Source organism: Orbicella franksi, chromosome 2 (assembly GCF_964199315.1).
Source record: "Orbicella franksi chromosome 2, jaOrbFran1.1, whole genome shotgun sequence".
Lineage (NCBI taxonomy): Eukaryota > Metazoa > Cnidaria > Anthozoa > Scleractinia > Merulinidae > Orbicella > Orbicella franksi.
This window is the reverse complement of record NC_138146.1, coordinates 4,243,216-4,252,011: the sequence shown is the minus strand read 5'-3', so window position 1 is coordinate 4,252,011 and position 8,796 is coordinate 4,243,216. Positions and strand designations below refer to the sequence as shown.

The window sequence follows — 8,796 nt, the reverse complement described above, 5'->3', positions numbered from 1 at the left end:
CTCTATCATGTTTCTTCTTCTTAATTTTCTTCAAGTTTTTATCGTGCATAAATTTAAAGATAAGGTAATGCCAGGGCAAACTTTGCATATTCAACTTGCGTTATGCCATTGCTCAGTCAGAAATGACGAGTGATGTTAGTCGCGCAAACTTGTGTTTCCTATATTTCTATAACAGGAGGAAGAAAGCAAGGCTACACTAGTAGCAATGGAATACGGTTTTGGTAAACTGCACTGCGTCGAGCGATCTTTTGTTGCAAAACGTCCACGGAAAGTGACCACATGCAGTGAAACACCGATCTCATTGGTCGAGTTTACATTTCTACGTAAGAAAACCATTGCATTTCCTTCCTCATAGCGGTGCCGCTCTCGATGTTCTTTTTACTTCAAATCCTGTAATAATTTAAAATGACACTGATTTCCTGCGAAAAGAACCCGTTCGTTTGATCAATTCTTCCTTCATCTTCGTCAGAGAGGACGGTGGATTTCTCTTGTCGCTAGTACCGTTCTTGTCATTTCTTAAATACTGCTTTATAGAACCGTACAACATGTCTGAGACTTCTTTGTAGCCATCGCTTGAAGAAACGGAAATTTCATAAAAAGAGCATTCTAGTTCTTGCGATAAGTCACTGCCCTCCGTTTCATCAACTTCTCGAAAGTGTTCCAAGTCTTTCTTTGTCCCAATGAGAATGATCATCACTGAGTTTCCGTTAGTTTTCCGCTCACGGATATATCTCCCAATGCGGGTAGCTTCGTCGAAACTTAAGCGGTCAGTGATTGAGTATAGGACGAGAAAGATGTCCCCGCGAGCCAAGCAACTGTCTAGCTTCTCTTCTGAATTCTGAAAAGAAGAAAAACTAATCAAATTTCAATAAAACGATCAGAAATAAGTTTTATAAGCTTTGTGGGGTTCTGAAAAATTTTAGTAGTATTCAACGAAATTTTTACCTGATCGCGATGTTTAAATTTGGAAAAATATTTATACTCTTCGTAATATGCACACAGAAGGAATTCTGAGTCTGCACCTAATGGTCAAAGCAATGCTTTATCACAGTTTTAATTAATTAATAAAGAAAAAGCTTACTTAATGTTGAATGAATGCATGTTTACAGCAGCATAATTTGAAATTATGCTGCTGTAAACATTCATTCAACCTTAAGTAAGCTTTTCTTTGTAACACGTTTCTGATCAGAATATTTGCGGGGTAGTTGCGACAAACAGAGGCAATTCACACGGGAGCATTTTTAGTAAAAACGCTCGTCCAGGCTCAGGCTTTCTTTACAGTTCTCAGAGAAAGTTTCCTGGAAACAGTTTTCATGAAAACTTTAAGACATACTGACCTCCCCGGCAGTATCTATTAAATCAACGTAGATGTACTCGCTGTCGACTTCCATGTGATGTCTCCACGTAGATTCTGTGTTGAACGTAAAGTTATGTTAGCAACCAACTAGTGCATAAACGATTTGGAAAGAATATCTGTATCTTTTTACTACCAAAGTCGCAATTTTTCTGACTTGGCTATGTCCCTCAATGGATTTGATAATCCTTGGAGGACTTTTCTCCTTTTTTGGCTCTAATTTGAGGCATCTTACCAGAATTAATCTTCCTTAGCTTTTAGAGATGAAGTAGGATATTTTAACCACAGATTAGAACAAAGTAACAAGTTCTATATTGTTTCTAAAGGAAAACATCCGAGACCCAGACAACTTTCGTGATTCGAAAAACTTAACTACACATTTCCCGAAGGTACTATTTCTCTCTCTTTTTTTAACTGTGATTTTAAAACTGTGGACTCGACCACCGTTTTCGCCTATCCACACAAGAGACGGAAGGTTTCAAAAGGCTCGACTTCTGAAACCGTTTTCGGAAGCCTCCGTTTTCATCAGCGTTTTCGGTCGTTTTAGTTTGGTTGTTAGGCGAAAACATATAAAAAAGAATACGGATTAATTTGGTCGGGACCTGAGGGGATATACATGGCAGTGATCCCACTCATCGCTTGAGTCTGTAAAACAATTCAAACGATGTGCCTTTGGTTTGCTTGTTTGACGATATGTTTATTACGGAACACTCACAAAAATGCCCGAGAGGCTGGATGGAAAAGATCGTAGACTTGTGGTTCTTTCTGCTCAACTCTGGCAGCCTTTTCCGACAATCTTTCAGTTGATTTCTTAGCACTTACAAGGTGAAACTAGAAGTTCACAATGCATTATAAACTTGTGGTATACAGAAGTTTATAGATAAGTGTTAAGCATTATTAAACATCTGGTAAAAACTGCTTAAAGGTGAATCAACCCAAGGAAATCTGTATTTGTGCGATTAACGTAAACTTGGCTTTCAACAACTTCCGTTTCGGCTTAAAAAGATCTGTCTCTGAGGGTCACCTAAAACTTTTAAGCTTCGTGGATTGATCAATTGAATGAAAAAGAAGGAAATTAAAGAATAAACATAATTTTTGGTCAAGTGCCATGGTATTTATCACTATAAAACGACGTCAATCAAATGTTATAAATAAGAATTGAGAAACAACTGAAGGCACCTATAAACGCTAGACGCTATCCATCAATCAGCTATTAAAATATTTGACAATAATGTCAGAGGCGGCGAAGCGTTTTGAAACATGAGGGGCTCATTATTAAGCCAAGCGTATACCTCTCCCGTGTATTCCAAAATGTCTTTTGCGATGTTTGCTTTTTACACAAACAAACGTTAACTTCTTTGCGATGTCTACAGTGTTCAATGTGTCCGTAACAGACTTATGACATTGCCGGAGGAGGCAGTTGTTTAGACGATCCTGCTTCATGGTGCATCTAAGGTAGGTTTTTAGTCATCGTAGGAAAGAAAACGAGCGCTCGGAAGTCAAATACAATCTTAACAGTTTGTGGATATCTCCTAGTAGTGTTTTGTTGACAGGCGTTATGTTAAGAGCTTCGCAAATAGTTCAAAACATCATGGGGGGCTGAGTGCCCCCAAATTTTAGTTCGTGGTGGGTGAAGGGGGGGCCTACAGCCCCCCTGCCACTCCTGCTCTGCCGCTTATGAATGTCTAGCCGATCGGTAAGGAATTGGCGGGGTCTGCAGTTTTCATCCAGGCGTTTGCTATACAAAGTAGCTTAACGTTGTCTGGCAGCTAGTTCGCGAGTGCAATCATGTTTGTATGAAGGACGTTCGCGCGAAAATGTCCTACTGGATGAATTACTTGTTTCAGAAATGAAAAAAAAAAAAAAAAAAAAAAATGCGGGTCACGGACTTCGTTTCAGAGGAGAAGTAGTCTGATTTTGAAAAATTGGAGCGCGTAAATCAGCATGGTCTCCAGGGTTTTTAGCTTAAAATATCAAAGATGAATCAACGGAGACAAACTATCCTAGTAATATTTTGTATAAGTGAATCCGTCGCGTTAATAATTCCAAATGTTTCCGACGTTTCCACAAAACTTAACCCTTCGAGAGGCATTTGAAACCGCCGCACAAATGAACGAAGAGCTAAAAAGTACGGACGGAATTCGATGGTGCATTTTGCAAAAAATTCAGACTTCTAATCGATAAATTTTCTTCATTTTTTCGCTTAACGTAGAAAATCACTAGAGAAAATGATCCATCGCAAGAAAAACAGGGGTCACCGAACGTCCAAGATCGTTAAATCCAGGCAAAGCTGTAGCAATGGCAATCTGCCCTATTTTATTACTTATTTTATTCATTTTATTACTTAGCGCGCACTCGATCCATGACGTGTGAATTTGCTTGCGCTGTAAGGATGCGCAGAAACAATTAGCGCTAACGTCCTTTTTTTGCTAATGCAATGCGCTGATTATCAATATCAACAAATGTTCCTTACATACCAAGTGTTTGGTCGTACTCTGTGATAAACCTTCGTGTAAGAAAACGAACGATAAGCGCTGAAAAACAAAACAAAACAGAATGAACAAATAAACAAACAAGTTATTGGTTGACGATTATCGATCATAAGATGAGCACAATAAACTGGAAAAAGCCATTTCAAACGGCTATCGTTGCATCTCAGATTCTTTAAAATCGTTTGGCTGTAATTTCGTTAAAACCCCCGGAATTAAGCAAGGACATCAGTGAAGAAGACTTCATTAGGTGTAGAATTTGGAAGACAGTTTAGCATCTTGTATGTCTCATAGTACATATTTTAGCAGCCTGAAAAGTTGTTTTAGCCGCCACAAACGTGGTCGGAAATCAATTAACGTTTTCAAGGGTTGCCTATTAAGCCGCGCCACTGTTTTCGATTTATATTTTCTATTTACATTTATTGCTTCATTTTCTAGAGATAATTAGCAGAATTACGAAACAAAGGCAAATGCTAATTAGCAAAGAGAGATGAAAGCAATTACGGGTTGTTATCTTTTCATCTCAGTGGATCAATCAATATCCGAACACCGGGTCAGTTGCTAAGTGCATATGGGCCATATGTTTTTCGTTTCGCCCGTAATGGGAAAACGCAAAAAATTGAAATTTTTCAATCTAATTAAAGAATCTTGTAAAAATACTTTATTTTCATATCGCTGTTCTCTATAAAAATGACCCCCTGAAATGAAGGGTAGCCGTCATGTATACTGAACCTTCGAGAAATGTTCGCGGTATTTGATTCAATTGTTTTTGTTGTTTTTGTTTAAATCTGCGCAAAGACTGGTCGAAAACTCGTTTGATAATCTCAGGGAAGTAGTGGAAGTTTTTCGGGAATTCTTGAGCCAGAGCAAAGTAGATCTAATCTTGTGGTTTTTCTTACTTGCACCTGGCTATTTGCCATGTAAAAATCACTTCTTATATTGATTTCAACGGATCATCAACATTACCTGATTCTAATAATAATAAAAAACCTCCAAACAAATGGGATATGCACGCTCAGCGGACCCATGTGAATCAGGACTAAATCTTGTGAAGACACAAAGGGTGTGAGATATGAATTTCTATGATTACACTGTGATTACAGTGGCCGTGAAAAGTTTATCAAAGGCATAGCTTAACAAGGATAACTGACACGGTCGAACACAAATCAATTTACCAATAAATCATGACTTTATAAAAAGCACCCAGACCCGGTTCAGATTTGCCGTGGGACTTGAATCACACGCAGATTGTTAATTCAACCTTGTCTGTCGCGAAAGTCACAAAAGGTACTGGCACTTAAGATTTCAAGTGTTTATTGCTTTTTATAGTAATAATCGAAATGGAGCGCGAGAAAAATCTGTCTGATAAGATAATACCACTGCCATTCTCACGCTTTGCGTGTAATATACTTCAGTATTGCACGCTCGCCGGGTGTAAATAACTAGAGTGAGTAAGATACCTGATTTGCCGACCCCATCCTGTCCTAGAACAACCGCGCGTGCAGCTTTGAAGTTCGGCTGATGGCTTGTTTTTCTCCTACGCATGTTCAGGTTTTTCCCGCAGTCTGTTATAAGCAGGTCGTGTAGGAGTAGCTTTGAATTCCTATTTCAAAACACAAAACGGAAATGAGAATTTAACACCGTCAATGATAATCAATATATTTAGCGGAAAAAGATGTGGTTGAATTGTAAAGATAGGGCTTGAGAAAGCAGTGTGGGAATGTTTAGCTGCCCTGATACAGCGGACTGAGTGTCAGCAATGTCCTGTTAAAGATCTTTATTGCTGCTCAACTTTCGAGAGGCCCTTGGAACAGCAGAGAAGCTTATCATCTGGGCTATTTCGCTACTCAGCATTTATAAACGCTGATTGCCTTTGTGATCAGTGAAACGATTTCTCCTGGAATCAGGATTTCAGTCGACTGTTGCCTTCGGTCTTCTGTTAGTTTTTCAACTCAGTTCTTTGAGATCATTGCGGTTCTAACTGATCACTGCAAAATACTTTGTATCGTAAACAAGCAATCCCATCAACTTAAGGTAATTAGGAAGCTGGGGAACACATATCAATTAAAGCTAAAATTTCGTGTACGAATGTATACTCTAACTGAAATTGAAAGTACCTTCCTTACAAGTTGCCTCCTTACATACGACAAAGGCCAATTCTATTCACGAACTAAAGTCGGCAGGCGGAGCTTTCATAAACTTGAAATGCTGCGACAAATTAAACACTTTGACTTTTTCTGAAAACATTTGTGTGGGAACAACTTGTCATCTGCTTGAAACAATTCCAAGATTCTGATTGGCTGAGAGCGCTCACTGAGGCGAATCGAGGACATCAAATTGCATTAAGAATGTTTGTCGGGCGCGAATACAAGATTGGAGTAAGTTTCAGTGTATTAAATTGCACAGCGTCAGTCTTGACCAAACTCAATTCCTGACCACTTGATCGGACAAAGCCGTTCCTAGAATAGCAAACACACATATTTTTCTAGTGAGAGGACTTTTCAAGCCTCTTTAGCGTTTACAAAGTGTCACTTTAGTTTAATAGCTCGTCCATTTATCAAGATAAAGACATCAATTAGCAGTTCGACGCATGAAGCAAAGATCATCATCACAAATGGAAAAACAATTATTCTTTTTTTGCGCTTGGTTGCTCCCCTGCGATCTGGCTCTGCATAAACCAGGAAAGCCACAATTTGTTCTCAGATTGTACGTGTACACTTCAAATTGCAGTTTCCTAGAAGTCGCTAGCCATCAGAGAAAGGCAGGAAAAAGCGCAAATCATTTTAGCAAAGTTAAACTTTTAAGTCCGATAGCGTGAGTCAGTGCTTGAGTCTTGAATTGATCACAGTTCAGAGGGTTACTTTGGAACTAAATTTACATAGAATCTCAATGGTTTTAAATGTGTGCTCTTAATACAATTTTCATTATTCGCTATACTCAATAGTGGTGACGAATTAAAACGAAAGGACAGATAGACTCATTTTGTTTACTTCCCTTTTTCCAGTATCTCGGATCATGAAATTTAACGTCATAACCGAATGATTATGGAAATTCGACCAACTTGTTTCGCAGATAAGCACTGATTTCAGCACTTGTGAAACCGAAAATATCTAAAGGAATTGTCATGCTCTTAAGCTGAGAGTGATTGCAACCGTCTGGGAAATGACGAAGTTACTGAACAACTGGCCAAATTCAACCAAAACAGCTCGCCCGGTTACTATTTTAAGAATCCTACCTAAAAATATGTTATTTCAAGATAACGCCATTAATATGTACCTTAAACAGGGAAGAAAATCAAAACGACTCCAAGGATGACTTCATGCAAAAACTGGTCATTTTCCGCGTTGACGTGGCTGCGAAATCATTTCTTCGCCATCGGTCCTGGGCATTGTGACTCTCAAAAGCTTCTTTTGTTTTATCACTTAGGAATCTTCTCAATTCGAGTCTATTTTAAGGGTTTAAATTACCAATGAAGAGACTTTCCAAGTGTTTAGCTATGAATAAGCTGACAAGACTCAAAAATGGCTATACGATACACGCCGTAACCTTTCATGTTAACCACATACTTTGAGGCAGGAATGTTCTACAATCTGAGTGTCGACTGATATTTCACTTCTGGACGGAACAAGTGAATTCGATACACAGCTCTTGTTTTCTCAGACTTCCTTCTAATTTGTAAGTGAAAATAGTGTAATTTTAACCTGTTGAATTGGGGCTTGATTTCTACCCTAGACACGGAGCTTATTAATCGGCAGTGCGAAGATATGAATTTTATTTGCGAATGGTAAAAACAATATTTTACGACCAAGCGCATAAATGGACAAAAAATATATCGACCTAAAAATATACGAAACTGACCCGGTTTGCTCAAACAACCGTGAAAGAGCGGGAAACGCCGACATCAATATCCTCACCAGTGAGACCCGGGCAGTGAGAGGGTGGAAAATACGTCACCCGAGTCCCGGATGTAGTTTCGTATGAATTTTCGGAGTGGTGTATTTTGTCAGTAGAACACTCGTGTTTATATTTTAAGGAGTATTTTTTTAGCTATAAATCATACGTAAAAGAATGATAAGACAATATAAACATCTCAGAAACAAAAGTTAAAGTTGGGAAACAAGCCCATAAGTTATATATCAAGGGGTTAATTAAACAGTGTTTTTTGTTCTGGTTTTGTTAACGTAAGATTTATTTCTTTCTGAATTGATGAAAATGATACAACAAGAAATAAGGATACAAGAAACTTGTAAGAAAGTTTGTTAGAAAATAGAATTGGAGATTGAGGTTAAGGGACAGTGGCGGATCCAGACTTTGAGCTAAGGGAGGGGGTCGGTCGGTTTTCTTTTACTTGCCCTGCCGGCTTTTCTTCCCTCAGTCATTTCTTCTTCTTTCAGTCAAAATAAGAGGGGGGAGCGGGTCCCCCGGGCCCCTCCTATAAATCCGCCACTGAGGGAAACTGATTCTAAGATATCAAAACCACTTTGCACTATGAAATATTAGAGAAAGAGATATGCCCAGCAGTCGAAACTAAGGCCCAGTTCAGACGCCGAACTTTCCATGAGCCGAACCAAATACATTGAATTAAGTACATCAGTGAAAAGTTCGGCGTTTGAATCAATTGAGAACGGCTATTTGAATTTGGAACGGCCCAGCCTTTCTTCCCGTCTAGCTCAGCCGGGAATTTCGGCGTTGGAACGGCTTTGATTCAGACGTCGAACACCTAATGCATACACCTTGCCTGAAGACCGCTGATGTTTCGATGTGTTTTGGTTCAAACTAAATTAAGTTCGGTGAATTAAGTTCGACGTCTGAATCAACAGGCGTACTTTTGATAATTTGGGTCGGTCCAAAGTCGAATTAAGTTCGGCTCATGAAAAGTTCGGCGTCTGAACTGGGCCTAAGGCCTCGTCCACAATACGCGGGAGAAATTTGAAAACACAACTATGTTTCTAC

The 8,796-nt window shown here is 39.0% G+C and overlaps 1 protein-coding gene across 1 annotated transcript; it reads right to left on the bottom strand.

The window, feature by feature from the left end:
• Window positions 1-350: 350 nt before the first annotated feature.
• Window positions 351-6,551, bottom strand: LOC145477825 (ras-related and estrogen-regulated growth inhibitor-like). The gene is made up of 5 exons (XM_081455671.1): window positions 5,961-6,551; window positions 5,304-5,446; window positions 3,832-3,888; window positions 1,338-1,411; window positions 351-838 (listed from the first exon to the last, which is right to left on the bottom strand). Exons 2-5 carry the CDS (start codon window positions 5,386-5,388, stop codon window positions 401-403), a joined length of 654 nt encoding a protein of 217 aa, XP_081311797.1. The 5' UTR covers window positions 5,389-5,446; window positions 5,961-6,551; the 3' UTR covers window positions 351-400.
• Window positions 6,552-8,796: the final 2,245 nt, after the last annotated feature.

Excerpts from the sequence above, each read along its gene's own strand:
- LOC145477825 (XM_081455671.1), bottom strand. The coding sequence starts at position 5,388 with ATGCGTAGGAGAAAAACAAGCCATCAGCCGAACTTCAAAGCTGCACGC. Across the intron at positions 3,889-5,303 it reads GGATGGGGTCGGCAAATCAG|CGCTTATCGTTCGTTTTCTT; the intron begins GTATCTTACTCA and ends TTTGTTTTTCAG. Across the intron at positions 839-1,337 it reads TAATAGATACTGCCGGGGAG|AATTCAGAAGAGAAGCTAGA; the intron begins GTCAGTATGTCT and ends TCTTCTTTTCAG.